This window comes from Antedon mediterranea, chromosome 5 (assembly GCF_964355755.1).
Source record: "Antedon mediterranea chromosome 5, ecAntMedi1.1, whole genome shotgun sequence".
Lineage (NCBI taxonomy): Eukaryota > Metazoa > Echinodermata > Crinoidea > Comatulida > Antedonidae > Antedon > Antedon mediterranea.
Window position 1 is genome coordinate 27,060,541 of NC_092674.1, and position 17,562 is coordinate 27,078,102.

A 17,562-nucleotide genomic window follows, 5' to 3' on the forward strand; every position below is an offset into this window, starting at 1 on the left:
TTGTAATGCAATATATGATATTTTATTCAACTGTGAAAAGAAACTTATTTTATCATTTTTCATCAAACATCCGATTACTCCCATGTCAAATTGATTAAGATTCTATAAAGATAAAATGCACCAATTTTCACAGGCCGACCTATTTTTAAAGAATGCAATAGATTCCTGTAATGGACCCCCCTTTAGCATCTCTAACCATCTAATAAAAGATTTAACTTGAGCTAATTCCCATCAATGACCATGCTCACACATTCTGCCCTCACATGTGGACATAACCAAGGGGACATCTTAACAATTTGGCCCTCCAAATAATTCCAAACAGAAGTTTCAGAAATATTTACTATTTATGTAACATGTATCTCAGCAGATTTTAAGTGTTTTTTGTTTGTTTTATGTTTTTACAGTGTGTACTGTACCTTTTTTTTTTCACAGAAAACATTTTTTTTTTTATATTATTTGGATTGCCTTATGTAAATAAGAATATTTTCCTTTAGTTTAGAAAAGTTCACAAATGAATTAAAAGCTTGATTATATCTGGATGAGATTTGAGACAGTGTTAAAAATAATCAATAAGACCAAATTTAAAAAAAATCCTTTTTTTTTAACTTGTTTGAGTTTGTTTGTTGGTTTTATATTTAATGATTTCCTTTTTTATGAACTTAAAACATCATTACTGGTCAATTTCTTGTACATTTTATTTTCCTAAATTATTATTTATGAAATCATTGAGTATATAATTATGCATATTTAATTTATCCTAACTTTACATAGGTGATCCCTAGGGTGGAATTACCAGGTGCCATTTGAATGTCATCTCAATTTTAACCTGTTTAAAAGGTTTCATATCGGGAAAATGACACCATATCATCCAATTATAAATGGACAAATTAAGACCAAGTGGCAACATTGTTCAATTTCCTTTAGAACTTCACCAGCATGGTTTATCGGCAGGGCTCCCTCACTTACAACGAGAAAACATGTGAATACATTCTCGGGCATTATTGGTTTCCAGAAATGCTGTGTAAATATCCTGTTTCGTTGTTTTCCACTCTCTCGTTCCCAGGAGGTTGTTACAAAGTGGTAAACATTAACACAACTGTAATTGTATCGTTTGAGAATTTGCTACAGGAACTACAGAATAAAGTACAAATAAAGCACTAATTTTTCTTGTGAATTAATTACAAATTAATTTCTACTAGTATTTTGTTTCTCAGACTGTTGTTTTTGCAAAAGCTTTCAATCTTATTTGTTCTTATTCTTTGCGGCTTTCTCAAATGCAAAATCTTATGTCCATATTTAGCTTGAAGTACCTACAGTAAGCACTGTAGTTCTAGTAACATGTTTTCCACGAAGAGAATTCCCTCTTTCTACGAGCATGTATGGTTTTAGATTAAGAGTTGTAAATAGCGAAAATGATCTGGTTAGGTGTACCACAAACTATTTGTTACGATATTCAAATCTCTACACTAAGTGGGAAGAAATCCTATTTTAGTTTGATTTTCCGGTTTGTATTATTTTTTGTTGTACAGTATATATGGAATATTTATTCTGAAATAAAGTAATAAAATCAAATTAAAATTACTGTACTTGAAGTATATACTCTGTTATTTTTCAATATACATATTATTTTGAATGATTTTGGTTTTTCATGATTGTTTTTTCTTGAAATATTGTTTATTTTCTAAGATTTCAAGCGAGTGGTCTTATAAAAAGTGTATATTTGCCATACAGTAGTTTGATTATATAGATTTGCTCTCCAATCACTAAAGGTATTTATCCCCGAGTTTGCATTCCTGCTGGGAATACGCAAATCCACAGTATTATTGATTAAATCATCTGCTTTCATTTGGCTTCAAAATAATTCAGGTTAAGTGGCGTTAATCTAATACAAATGATTTAAATTATTCGCATGAATCTAGTACATTTCATAGTAAGCAAATGTATGAAGTGTTGAACTCTTGAAATTTTTATTTTCTTACCTAAATTACCTAACCGAGGAGAAATTGCTTTATTTTTAAGTTTTTAGTTTAAGCCTAACCTATTTCTTTTTTCCCCTAATTTTTTTCCATAATTTTTCCTTCTTTTCTTGTTTTGGCATTAGTTAAATAACATTCACAGAGCATTCTTTTTAGAACATAAAGTTTTGTATTTTTCATTACTGGTATAGTACTTTCTTCTTTTAAAAAAAAAATAGTTTAATCAATTATTTCCAGTTTTAATTTACCTTTTTTTTTAGCCTTTTTAATATCCTCAGCTTTTTTCTAATGACTATTATATGAAAAGGCTGTCTCCATTAAACTATTTGTTGCTAGTAGAAAATATCCGTCAATAATAATACTAGTTATTCAAAGGAGAGCCGACATATTTCGGCAGGAAAGGGCCAACAAAATGTAGACAATGAAACAAGTCTGATAATTACATATTAGAACAGACTTGGAATTAAACTTAGTTTGATATGAAAACAGCGAGCTGCTTTTTCTATACAGACATTTGTTTTTCTAGTTACTGTAATAACAAACATTCATTTGATGAATTGATGGTAAAGTACATGGTCTTGGGCGCTTCACTTTGCCCTGGACTATGAAAACAAAAGAACTAAGGAAGCTATTAACAAACCAAGTGTATATGTTTGCAAATTGGTGTTGATTGAAAAATGTCAGAAAAATGGAGAAACATAGAAAATTTGAAAAACAGTCCACCAAACACTCATATATTAAATACATTGCATTATTACACAATTGTCCTATTCTAGTGTGGTGGTACTAAGTAGCTAAACCTATTGTAGCAAAATCTGGGTTTGAATATTAAATGCTCTCAAAGAACTGAGCCTCGTAATAAGTCTTGACCGTAGGTGTGCTTGAATAATAGCATCAGAAATGTGATTTGTGTCTTGATTTATAAACAATAAAAATATTTTGTAGGTAATAGAATAGAATACAAATCAAGTGATCAAGTTCATCAAATAATCTAAATATTTAGATATTATAATACAAACAAGTTTTGCAAGAATACTTTATACTGAGCAAGATAATGTTTGTACGGTGGCTGATTTCCGCCAAAGAAAAAAATTATCTTATAATAATACGGCGTTATAACGCCGTAATTAGGGCGTTATAACGTCGTATTAGGGCGTTATAATGTCGTATTAGGGCGTTATAACACCGTATTATTATAAAATAATTTTTTTCTTTGGCCGAAATCAGCCACCGTATGTTTGAAGCAAAAAGGGTAATAAAAAAAAAACCTCCAAGAAGAACAGATATTTAAAATGGTCCAATTCAAATCTTAATCAACGTTCTTAACCTGGCTTCTCTAAAGAAAAAAAAGGGAAAATTACCAAAACCTGAAAACATTTTTTTCAGGATTTAGAAAAGAAAACTAAAAAGTCATGCCATGTAATTCTTTTCTACCTATTGAAGGCATAATATTAACTCATTCATTCCCTAATAAAAACAAAAGTGACAAACATTTCCACTTGTTAATTAAAATTACAAATTTACCAGCAGTTTTTTCAGTTAACTTGGAACAACACGTACAGGTCAATAAGATCGCTTTAAAACGCAGCTTGCGTTTCATTGCCAAAGTAACTACTGATCTGATTTAAGCAGGGTACTTTTAGACTGGTGCTAAGACTTAAGTGTTTATTGATTTGGTGACTTTACACCTGTGTTTCTTTTAATGTTTTTGTCCTACTTCTACACTTTTCTGAAGGTTCCTAGTTCCATCTGAGCCAAACCACCAAAAAAAAAGACAATATATTTAGTGAACAGTGTGCGAGTAGTTTTGATGTACGAGATACTTTTGTTTATATTTGAATTTAACAGACAACTTTAAGGTCTCCAGCAAGCATTAATTTTTTGTTGCTTTAGTCATTATTTATCTTCTTTTCTTTCTGTATAAATGTTAAAAATTGGGTTAATAACCTGGTTGGAGCATGGAGAGGTACTTGGTTTTACAACAAGCTATCAACTACATTATTGGCCATTGTTTAATTTTAAAAGAAGCAGAATAATAGTTAGTAACCTGGTTAAAGGTACCTGGTTTATAGAATCATAACCTGGTTTTATTGTATCCATTTTGTTATTCTGCAAGAGAAAGCATCTCATGATTGGACTAATCGAATTTTTCAGATTTAGAAAATATTACCAAAGAAAGGAAAGTGTGCTATGTTTTACCATGGTTTTACCAAAGATTCTAATAGTTTAAACAGTGTTCTTTATTATAGTAATGTTTTCTTTTTTTTTGTTTTTTCCTCAAAATTTTCCTATTTGCACTAATGATTTTAATATTGATTTAATGTTCAAAGATATAATTAAAACGTTTCACATACAAAATAAATGATTGAGTAAACTTGCAATGCATCAAGCAAGTGGAAATATGTGCTCATGTGGAATTATAACTAAATATTATGATTGTTATGTACCGTACTTAGTTTGTATCCTTCATGCTAAGGCAATAAAACTGTAATTAGCTTAAGTAACTGATAAGGGCAATAGTTTGTCCGTGATGTAAGCCATTAATTTTCTCTTGAACTTTATGGCATTAGAAAAACAAATTTAATTGTGCATTGATTAGCACTAGAGGGTTTTGTCAGGGGCAACCGCCAAAGGTGGGTTAAAATGGGTTAATCACAGTATGTCTGATCTAAAACAATTATAATCATTTTAAAGACACCCTGTGCGTGTTGGCCCTGATGGTAGGAGGCATGCAAAAGGTTCCAACGCAATCTAAGTTCACTTTAAAATAACGATATTGGCAGATTTGTCACGGAAATGTACGTAGACAAAACATTAATTGCCGTTGGTGTCCATGTGTTAAAGAATTTTAAACATTTGGATAATAATCTATAGATGTGAGCAAACGTTGATTAAGTATTGGTGAATTTTTCAACCTTAAGATAAACTAAACTCTTGATGATACGACAAAAAAGAACATACAATTGAAATTTGAAGTGTGATCATCATCATGACTTTCCAATAGTGACGTAAAACTCATGAAGTGTAAAGGAGAGGGGTGGGGGTAATGGGGTCTCATTAATTATGATTAATTTTTGGGTCTCAACATCTTCTTTACATTTTGTTGCCAATTTTTAAAATAAAATGTTTCTTGTCAAGAAATGAACTGTGAAAGTGTGACTATATAGTTTACCTATCTGAATTCTGATGCCCCAAAAACTATAAACCCTCTCAATCAAAACTGGACCTAGTTTTAAATTAAAGGTCCAAAAATATTTTTTGATATGAAGACCAGAATATACAACCAGATTTGTTTATGGCAGAATTTCCAATTTTGACAAGAGTTTGCTATAATAAGATATTATATAATTTTGCTACACAAATGTGTTGTATTTTTGTTGTTACTCTCTGTTGAGCAGACGATATAATAATTATAATACAATATTTAATTTATCTTTTGTTACATACAGGAAGAAGATTATTACACATCCAGCAAAGAGGATCGGTTTCGTTCATTTGCATCTTGTGAATATGATGGCCAGATCTATATGACGATGCAAGATTTCTTGGAATCGATCACAGAGGAGAATCCTAGACGTAAGTTCTTGTTAGAGATCATGTCAACATTATACTGCAGTTACTGCAGTAGTAACTAAATTTTATTTACTCTTTCACCTGCACGTATATCGAGATTTGGTAAGATAGGCTTTGTTGCAGTGAATGTATCATTCATAACATTTTAAATTTAAAAACAAACTAAAGTCATGTTACTGCAGAAAGAACTTATTTACTGCAGTAAAGTAATCACTTAGATGTGGTTTCAGAATCTCTTCACTTATTTGTGCCATTCCATCTGTCTGTTAATCCAAATGTTTTTTTTTAGAAAAGTAAATTAGTGAGCAGAAGGTTAAGCTACTGTGGAAATGGGCTATTTTGGTGTTTTTTTTAAAGTAAATGTGACAAAATTTGTGAAAAACTGCTTCTATAAAAATATAGGTTACGGTATGTGTGAGGTAGTTGCCCTGCCTGGGCTGTACTTTATTGTACAATTCTAACATTTATGGGGTTTTTATGGATACCATTGCAACATTCAGACCAATTTTACGAGATCTATTCTCCTCTTCGCTTAGATTTCCTCCAAATACCTATCATAGTTAAACTGTTGTTGCATTTAAAACCTATACAAGATCAAGTTAAATTTATAATCCACCAGATACTAGTAAAAATTGGTGGAAGTTTTATTGTTATGGTTTTAGGTACCGTAAGCTAAAGTGTTAGAAAGAGATACAAAGTAAAATCCTAAAGTGTTTATTGTTTTTCACAGAGAATCATAGTACTTAAGTAGGCGATAATATAAGATTTAAGACAACAGGTGGAGGTAAGATGAAGGGAAAAGGGGGTTTGTTTGATTGGTGGAATTTATTGATGATTTGTCAATCAGCTTCTAAGCCCACCAACTCCTACCAAATTAGTTGCGAATTCTGCTATGCTATGTTTGCTTAATATTTAATTGATGGTGTTATTTGTATCTGATTCAAAAGTGAGTAGTTCTTGGCAAAAGCATGTTGTGTCAGTCTCATAGCTAGCTAGTAGGCCCTATACACTTACCGTATTTGACTGTGCTGTTAACGTCCCTATTAATGGCCATGACACGGTTATTCATGTCTGAACACACGTCTTCTCTGCTTTTAATTTGTTCACACTGGTAATAACCCCTGAGTTCAATGAAATTTACTTCTATATAGGAAAGGATGTTGATTGCTTTTTGAAACTGTTGGCATGACTTCCATATTTGATACCCAAGTCATCTTGATATTAAAAGCAAATTAAACATCAGGTGTGGCAGAAAGGTTTTTTAAAAAGTGCAATGCCAGAGTGGAAGGTGTTTGTATAAATATATGTTGTGAAATAAAGAGAGGAGGTGAAAGAGAATGTATAGATGTCAACAAAGTTAGATAACTTAATGATATAAATAAAATGACTACAAAAGTACAATGATACTAAATTTGAACTTTTTGAAAAACTTGTTTTTAGGAATTTTGGAAAACCAGCCCAAAATCATGCTTGCCCAGAGGAATAATTAATCAATTAGTAAAAAAAGGTTTTTACTTTTGAGAATCATTAAATCCTTTTTACAATCTTGCTACTTAGTGAAATTATGAAGGCTAAAACCTTCCTCACTATTCCTCACCTAGTGTAATACCAACCGTATATTTACTATCAAGACGTGGTGGGTGGGGAGCATTATACATTTGTCATGAAATTAATTTACACGTACGTACGGTAGCTGGCAGTTAAAAGTTGGCAAAAACAGTATGTAGTCTTAAATTGATGGGAGAACCCTTGATGAAGAGGACTAGCGCAGGGACTTGTCTGTGTGTGTTTTTCTTGGCACCAGTCTGTTCAGTGTTTGTTTGCTAAGATTACTCAACCTAAAGTGGCCTGGTGATTTAAATTCGCTATATAAACTTATATCATTGTGAATATTGGTAGGTCATCGGCCCACTGACTACATTAAGACAATATTTCATCCTTTACATAAAATAACTGTGTCACAACATACCCTCGATGTGCGAATGCTCATTGTAAGTGTAGCTCATGAGGCGACAACTGTCAGACCAGTTTTATAGGTGACGATAAATGAGAGCTGTGATTCCTTAAATACAATTCATTACACCAAGAAAGGTTTGTTTTACTTACATTACAATTTGTTGTTTTTTTTTGTCATATTTTTTAGGGGGACGGTTGAGGGAATAGGGAAGGAACCTGGTACTGTAGCAAGCAAACAAACAAACACAAAACTTTTTCACAGAACTCATTTAAATTTGTACTGTATGATAGAAGTTTAAAAAACATATGAGTTCTTAAACAACAATAAATTAGTAGAGTCTTTGGCTGATGAAACTTTACAATTGAATCCTCTTCCAGCTCACCTGCTAAGGCTCTTGAACTTCAATCTAGCACACTGGTGAACAAGCCGGATGCAAGAATGCTGCCAGTGGATGTCAACTGTCTTTTGATGGAGAAGACACATCATATTAAGCTCTGTCTACATTATCAAACTTGGACAAGAAGATGTCATATCACTACCATATTTGAGCATATCACTACCATATTTGAGCATATCACTACCATATTTAGGCACATCACACTTTCTTTTGTCAAACTAGTTTGATAGTGATAGACAGAGGTTTGCGTGTGTGACAATCCTGTGAACCCCAAAAAGTCACTTCTTCATCAATGTCACATGTTAGGCTACTACTATTGTTGATATCCCTTATTTATATAAACTATTGACATGATCTCACTGGGAGTGTTAAGAACACAAACTTGATTTAAGTTTTATAATCAGCACCCGCTCACCCAGGCAAGTGTTGTTATAATCAGGTTTACTATGCGGCACTCTTATTTTTTTTTCTATTCTATTTATGGCTTGATAAACCTGGGTTTGTGCACGTAAATCTAGCTACTTTCACGTCGTTGGTTGTAATGTTAGTGGATAATAAAAAAATTAGTATTAAACAATGCAACAAGGATCTTATACCCAATTATTTTTTTAGAAGATGAAATATAGGAACTGTGCTCTTATCGGGATAAGTCACAATCGTACAGTATCCTTGGTATATACAGTTTTAAATAAATTCACCATTGTCTCCTTGATGCAACAATTTTTTTTTTTATATTGGACTTTTGATTCCTTGAAATTTTACTTGTTTTCCAGTAATTTGAATTATAGATAGCATAGATATTTCTAGTTCCTCTGTTTGGTTCTTAAGTTTCATCTTTACTTCCTTTTTCCTAATTCTGGCTACTTGAGTTACACCAGCGATCCACTCTTGAGCCGGCTATTTAGATCCTGAGCGTACAGCTATTAACGCTTAGCACCTGTTTTCCTGTATATTCTCTGCAAAACCACAACAATAATAATTATATCGTAATAATATCTTATTACTTATTTTTGTTATCGAAACAAATTACTTAAATGAAGACAACAGTGCTCGGTTTAAAAACAAAAAAAACATTTTTGTTTTTGTATTGATTAAATTTAATACAACTTCTGACTATAATGAATTGCGAGGGCGTTTCCAGGTAATAGTATATTAATAGACCTGTATCAATGTTATCATGTTTATCAATTATATTCCTGGGCAGCGGGTAAAAACTGTCCTAATTCAGATAAAGACATTAGTAGAATGAGAGGTTTCCCCTGAAAACAAGCGTCTTCCTTGTTTATCAACTGTCATCAATTTTTCATAATTATATTTCATATTATTATTATCATCAGTGCAATTGTTATTCATCATACAATCAGTGGCTTCTCTAGAGCAGGGCGCTGAAAAGTAAAAAAACAATTCTGACACTCTCTATCCTCGGTGTTTGGGGCCCCTAATGCCAATTTACACAGATGAGCGGAGACCCCAGATTAAAGGGGCTCCAGAGCAAGACCCAGAAAAGGATAACAAATTCTGACACTCTCTATCCTCAGTGTTTGGGGCCCTTAATGCCAATTTACACAGATGAGCAGGGCCCCCAGACTAAATAGGCTTCAGAGTAGGGCCCAGAAAAAAGAAATAAAATTCTGACACTCTCTATCCTCAGTGTTTGAGGAAGGCCCTTAATGCTAATTTACACAGATGAGCGGTAACGGTAGGCAGAAAATCATGTGATTATCCCATGCAGAATCTGTATCCGCTCAACCACTCATCCGCTCCGCATTTAGTGAGTGGTCAGAAATAACATAGATTCTATATTGTTGTTTTCCGCTTATCTCTACCGCTTGTTTTGTGTAAATTGGCCCTTAGGGTACCAAAACCAGGGGCCTTATTCCGCTGGATTACACCACTGCACACAATCCTCAAGAATTGTTTTTCTTTCTTTTAATATCCACTTTAATTTTGTTGTCAAAAAACCAGGTAGCTAACCAGTTGAATGACCTTATAATTGAATTATGAAAACAGATATGATTTTGTGGTTTGAAATTAAACCTATAGACTATTAGCATCAAGCTGGTCAACATATGCCGACAACTACACTTTGTTCAAGAGACAATTACTTGTTGTTTAAAGTCATCATGCTTTTGTAATTACAATTTCCATTTTTTTAATTGTACTACAGATAAAGAAACGATGGTCTGAAAATAGTTTTTCCATATTGGTTTAAGGAAAAGAGTTATTTGACTTTTGTCGAGTGTATTTTAATTGAGAATGAATCTGTATAAAAGTAGCAAATGCTTTGAATAAAGATCTTAATCAAATTGCGTAGGCTTTTATATGTTTTTAGATAGTAATCACAATCTATTAATTTCACTTTGAAACCATAATAAAACATACATTCTAAGATTACGTCAAACCTATCACATTGTGTTTCTAAAGTAAAGCCTTCTGATTGGCTGTTTGAAATTGACAGATCTTTCTTACAAGTTTCTGATTGATCATACAACATGTGAGGTCATCACTATACTCTAAACAAGGAAGCTATGTGCCCCGAATCAGTATTATAAAATATTATCCATCTCACTGTAGCTTTTGTATTAAACCCTGCATATAGTACTTTGATACAAAAATAGATGCAGTAGGTGGTACTATTAGTAATAATATTATGCGGTTTTCTTTAAAAGGATTGAAGGTAGCTTGAATCTATGGCTAGTCCCATGTGGTCTGACTAAGACACAGGTTTTACAGCTAGCCCCCACTTCCTGTTAGCTACATTGAAATTACACCAATTTGCCTCTATTAGACCACAGATGGGAGCCGTGGGAAATATATATATATTCTGTGGCTAGCAAAAACATTGTTAGCTATAAATTTATTTGTAATTAATTTATGATTTTGATATTAAAAAGTTAAAAATGGATTTCTGTATATAATATTTCAATTTAATTTGTTTCAAATTGAAAGAAAATTAAATCCTAAAACCCAGTAAATCCTTAGAGAAGACGATAGAGACGATATATATTATTGACGTCAGATGCTTATAAAACGGTCTGAGAATCCTGTTGTAGCATGATTATTACTATAACGTTACATTTCTAATAGAATTATAGATTTACTAAGTTTGTTTGAAACAAAAAGAAATAAAAGATATAATACTCCTGGGTCTCAAAGATATCATGTGGTCAAACAAAACTAAAGATATTCTTTAATTAGAATAAATTTGATTTATTGGGTTTATTACCTTATTTGGTATGTTGTCTAAAAAGTTTTTGATCAGGATATCAGCTTTCCTATCTCATTATTCAAATGAATCATATTATTTTCAATGAACTTGAATGAGTTTGAGTCTATGTTCTATTTTGTGAATTGATCGATTTGAGATTGTGTACTTAGTTGGCTCATATGAATTTAAGTGCATTGCAAAACTTACGGGGAAACAAGTTTACTCCTAAATTATCATAATAAATGAATCTCCTCCTATTTCTAGGTACTGTACTACTGTACCTATAGTAGTATCATACTATATATCATTTTTTCTTCTTCAGTGAAATTTTCTTGAAATCTTTGTTTCCACACTAAATTTGAGCAGGTATCTAAAACAAAGATTTCATAATAACATTTAGTGTGTATTTTATTTCAGTTTTTTCCTATTCACTTCCTAATTTTCTTATAATATTTAATTTAAATGAAAGTTTTTATTATTAGTTTTTAGTGACAACTAAACAGTAGGACATATCAAGGATAAAAGGAAATGTTGCTATTAAACAAGTTGTAAATATTGAAGTCATTCCAAGTTCATTGTTTTGGAACAAACCTCTTTTGTTACCCAGTAAATTTCTTCTTACAATCTTCACTAACTTTTTTTTTATAGACTTTTATTTCAGTTTCTTATGAGATAAAATAATCAGAACTTTAAGATTTTATTCCAAAATGTTATGACTGTCAATGCTATTTATATACAATATTAGGCCAATTGAATACTTCTAAATTGTGAGTACTGTAGTTTTGTTAAAACATTTAAAAATGTATTAAAAATATAGGTAGTGTATCATATGCAAAAATATAATTACATTACAGTTTAACCAAAACCTGTTTAATATAGTAATTTAGGTATTGAATGTTTACTGTAGTGGAATTTTGTTGACTGCTATAAGTATTATAATTTTATTTATCAACAACATAATAATTGGTTAATTCCCTCACTCATGCTGCATTTTTTTCCCTTTTTTTTGTTGTTAGATAAATGTAGTTGAATCATATTCACAATCACTGGTTGATACATAGGTATATGTTGTGCTACTAGAACACTTTATTTTCACATCAATGTTCAACCTTTTAATGTATTGTTCTATTTATAGCTAGCTGTTTAATTTGGGCCTTTAGTAGGTGATGAAATGCTTTTGACAACAAACTGTAGTATGCATGCTGAAATAACATTGTCTGTAGCATAAATTGAACTTATGCAAGGCAGTATATTTTTATCTCTTTTCTCAAGCCAAAAACATTTTCTATTCCTTATATATGATGGGTACTAAGCTAGTCTTCTATAATTAACATTGAAATATATTAAATGTTCTCAAGAAAGCTACTTAAGTGGAATTAAACAAAACCTGCTTATGTCGCGAGAAAATTGAAGATAGCCATAATTGAAATCACTTATTATTGAATCTAGTAGAACGTAATAGTAGTACTGCTCTATAGTATGGTGTCTCATTTAAAATAAAAGTTGAACTACAGTATTTGAATCATTTAACTACTTAAGTGGAATCAAGTAGAACTTAGTACTGCTTACATATAATAAAACTAAAAATAGTGAAATCACTTACATACTTAAGTGGAATCAAGTAGAAGTTGTTTGAAGTATTTTGACATCAAAGTTCAACAAAAAGTATATTCAAATGTTAACTTAAGTGGAATCACATGGATAACGTTAAGACTTAAAGACTTAGGGCCTGTTCGTAGGGGTTGAAAATACCAGCTTATTCCCGATTTCCGTTCGCGTGATCCAATTAACTTTTGCCTCATAGGCTACAAAAAATTCGAGGTAAAATGTTCACCAAATTTGCAGGTTATTTCAGCGATAATCCAATTATACTCGGCCTTCGAGGATTATAAATCTCCGATAGAGGCAATGTGTCAAATTTTGACAAACGTTCGCTGCCTAGGCCAGTCATTTCTCCTACGAAGCTCTTCCATACACGCTTCGAGAGCGATCGTCAGCTGGTGCTGTCCTTGTTGGTGTAGACCGCTTAGTAGGCCTAGCTGGTCGGGGAGCCGCTGGTCGGTGGTGTTTCCGTCGTGTAACATTGGGCTCAAATTCTTCGTCAATGAGTAAAATAATGGTCGTCAGGAGAAGGCATATTTCGGCAGGATTATCGGCGTTAAGAGGCATAAGGTTTGTCGCAAGGATAAGCAGTGTAAAAGGTAGCAAGTAATTGTTATTGTAAAGAAAGATCGTGAGTAAAAAATATACAACACGAAACTAGCGTGCGAAAATGGGGTCGTAGGTTGTAAAGACAACTGACCTTAAAACGTAATTTCCGGTTTGTGATTCGTCGATTAAGCATTTAAGCGGTTAAATATTTCAAGTACGAACAACGCTCAATTTATAACCCGAGGCATGGGTGAAATTAAGCGCTTATTTTAACCACCGTACGAACACGACCTTAAGTGTAATTAACTAATTTGAAGAGTCATATTTTAGCTCCTATTGTGTCATCAAGGTTATCTTTGACTTCGTGCAACATGAAATAAATGTGTCTAAAAGAAATAAATCTCAATCTGAAATTGTAAGACCATAAATTAAATGATCTTTGTGTCTGTCAAATTTACTGTCATCACAGAATCACTGGCATACATCCAATATGGAAAGGAAAATAAAGTACCTTGAAAAAATGATGGACAATTTAAAGATGTTAATTCAAGATACAGTAGTATGATAGTAAAAATATCAGCCCCATGGGTGTTTTCTGATGTAGTTTAAAAACTTCGCAAGTATTTCCAGTCGTTTTGATACTCTATGTATACAGGATGGGTACATGCATATTGCATATATCTCAGATGTAGTTTATTTTGCTTTTCTTTTTTTGCTTTTCCAATAGTTTAAAAGTATATCATAGTAAATGTAACAGTTTCAATCTTAACTACACTTTACCCCAATGGGCTATAAGAAGTTCACAAAGTTATCATCAACATAAATACTTTTGTCTCATAAATAAAACAATGAGGAAAATAAATAAATCACAAGCAAACAAGTACAATCCTCACACATTCTTTGCTCCCAACCCATATTTTTCTATAACCACATTGTACACATAGTTAAATAATTCAACTTCCAATGCAAACATACTGCCCTTATAAATTCCACCACAACCTAAGTCATTTCTTTCTCATCACTTCTATTTGAACCACAATGGAGATGTCTTTCTCAAGGCTGTCAATTTGGGGGTAGTTTAGGCCCCTAGCAGAGGACTATGACCTTAATACATGTACTGTGTGTTTATACCAGTTACTGGTATGATACCCCCCACTTGTCCTGATGAAATAAACAAGTAAATGATTACTTTGCTAACTACACCGCAACTGCTTGGTATTGACAGCTTAAGTGTGTTTTACCTAGTTCTGATCTTGTTCCTCTTTAGTCATATTTAATCAGCTTCTTCTGTAATAGTATGCGACTGACTTGTGACATACATTTTTAATGTTCTAATATTTAATAAAAAACATCAAATTAAAGCACCTCAAAACTTGTTTCTTCTAATTTATCTCTGTTTCTCACATTTTTTTCAAGACATTCTATACTTTTTTTCTTATTCTGTTTCTCAATTTCTTAATATTTTCCAATACATTCTTCTTGTCATTTCTATCTGTTTTCTACTTTCTTTTATATTTAAAAAAAAGCATTCTTTAATTTTCTTATTATTTCTATCTTTCTCACTTTCTTTCACACTTTTTCAAAACTTTCATGTCTTTCTTTTTCTCACTTTTTTTGTCACAATTTTCTTTCCTTAAAACATTTCCTCTTTTCTTTCTTTCCATTCTTGAATCTTTACTTCTTTTTGCTTTACTTTCTTTTCACTTGGACTCTGTTTCCCAAATTTTTTGTACATTCTCTATCAATCATACCTCCTTTTCCCCCTTTTTATATCCTCATTCTGTCATTTCAGAGGTCAATTGAAATTGATTGACGACAAGTCTGTTTTGACAAAATAATTTGATTTAAGTCCAAACAAGAAGAGGATTAACAGCCTTTAATTACACTGAATGGCGACACCAAGGTGTGTATATTACTGTGGTTTGGTTTACGGGGATGGACTAGACCAAAAGAAAACGCTTCTTTGGCATAGGGTTGTAATTATAAGCACTATCTATGCAGAGTAATTGCCACTTACAGTTTTAACTACTTTTATGATGACTACTTAGAGAGTAGGGTCAACATATTCAGCATAAACACTAGTTTTACTGAAATTCTCATTTCACTAACAATGACTTGAAATAGTTTTCAAGTGGGGAAAGAATAGGGGAGGGGATAGAAGGATGGATGATTTTTAGGGTTAGGGGGTGTCAGATTCATGCAACACCAACGCTTGTATTCTTCAATTATTGATGACTACTTAGAGAGTAGGGTCAACATATTCAGCATAAACACTAGTTTTACTGAAATTCTCATTTCACTAACAATGACTTGAAATAGTTTTCAAGTGGGGAAAGAATAGGGGGAGGGGGTAGAAGGATGGATGATTTTTAGGGTTAGGGGGTGTCAGATTCATGCAACACCAACGCTTCTATTCTTCAATTATTGATGACTACTTAGAGAGTAGGGTCAACATATTCAGCAACTCAATGCTCCAAGTCATTTCACGAACAATGAATTGAAGTAGTTTTGTGTTGAGCGTGGGAGTGGGATAGAGGGTGGGGGTTGGGATAGAAGGCGGGGGTCCTTCAATTATTTAGTGACACACTTCATCAGTCAAGTACAGTATAATATCGTTACCTTTTCCAAATAATTCACTGTAGAAGCATGGCTGTGTATGTGATCTTACTATGAGCAACTACCTAGATATCACCAACAATCGTATTCATTTTGGTACTGAACAGAATATAATAATTCAGTTACAGGGCATAAAGGTCATCATTATGATATCATCTAATCCTAAATTCACATCATAAAAAGCGTTCAGATATTACTTTTGAATTTCGGTTGGCAGAAAACAGTTTAAGACCTTGGGATTATAGAGGGACAGCTTTATAATAGATGAACTGATAGCCAAATGGTGATATATATCATCTCAGTATATATCTATATAAGTGAATTTGACATACAAATTTAAGATGACCTCGGCTGATCATGGTTTCCTTCTGTGTGTCGATTTTGAAACTTTATAAAACAAATTTATATTAAAGTAGAGTAGGTGAAACGTAATTGACAAACTGCAACGCACTGTACTACACTGATGCAATGCAAGAAATGCCAAAATGCTTTGTAGGCATCTACTATATTTGGTTCTCTGATATGAGCCTAGCTTTCAACAGACTAATGCTTAAACTGGGGTAGCACAATATTTGAAAAATAGTACAATGACGTACGTGTGAACTAGTGAAATGTTCGTCTTCAATGAATTAATCGAGTTATTGCATGCGAATACATGACGATACGCAACGGTGGCTAGACTCACTGTCTGTGTTTTGTTGTGGTGTACGTAATTGCAAGAAGCTCTAATGTCAAACATTATACAATTATAATGAATATGATGATTAATTAGTACAAGAAAGCACATTGTTTATAATCAAGACAAGTTGTACGCAAGTATTACTCACTTATTTCATCACGCTATTCACTTTCTTAGCCTTGCGTTTAATACTTCTATGTAACTCATAAGAGGCAGCCATTTAGGGCCATCCCTGGGTAATATTTTGATATACAGTATTTTTAGACTCCTCTGTGTTGTGGTTGTAGACTCAATAGCTAGGTTCACATTCAGAAATTATCGTGAGTTTCTTTATCATGATGTTCAATGTGAACCTGCAGGAAGTCGTTAACGTGATCTTGGATATCACGTTAATTCCGACTAACGTGCTCTCGGAGAGCACGTTAATTATCACGATCTTACGAAGTTATCATGATGAGAGACGAAATTCAACCAATCAGTGCTTGGTTGCTAATCGGGTGATGTATGGGTCATCGACCCAACCGGAAGCCGACGACTCCAACAACAACAACAATAATTTTGACAGCGCGTTATATTCTTCTTGACGTCTCCATCTTTCAACCAAGCAAGCTGCAATACATTCTTTTTATTTTATCGCAATCTTTCGTCCAATTTTTTTTTAAATCTTCGGATAACTGCTGTATAAAACTGAACTCGCGCAACGCGAACAACAACAAACCAACAAACAAGCTACCGCACCACGTCACACACCATGTTGTCAACGTTTGACCTCTGTCACGCAACATTGCACCTCATTAGCATACTTATATCATGATATCCAATTCTATGTGACCGCTCTTCCTGCTAACGTGATATTCAATATCACGATACGAGAGCACGATAAAATCTTATGTGAACGTGGCTATTGTGTCAATTCAAACCTCTAGTATTATTCAATGCTATCATTTGGAATGGATTGCGTTTTCTTCACTTTTGTCCAATTTTTCAGTAACAACAACTATTCTA

The 17,562-nt window shown here is 32.7% G+C and overlaps 1 protein-coding gene across 1 annotated transcript in view; it reads left to right on the forward strand.

Annotated features, from left to right (window-relative positions):
• LOC140050160 (phosphorylase b kinase regulatory subunit alpha, skeletal muscle isoform-like) overlaps positions 1-17,562 on the forward strand; it is a 118,003-nt gene that overhangs the window by 85,961 nt on the left and 14,480 nt on the right. The window contains exon 24 of the mRNA XM_072095228.1: positions 5,426-5,552. Within this exon, the coding sequence (XP_071951329.1) occupies positions 5,426-5,552 (127 nt within the window). The remainder of the gene's footprint in view (positions 1-5,425; positions 5,553-17,562) is intronic.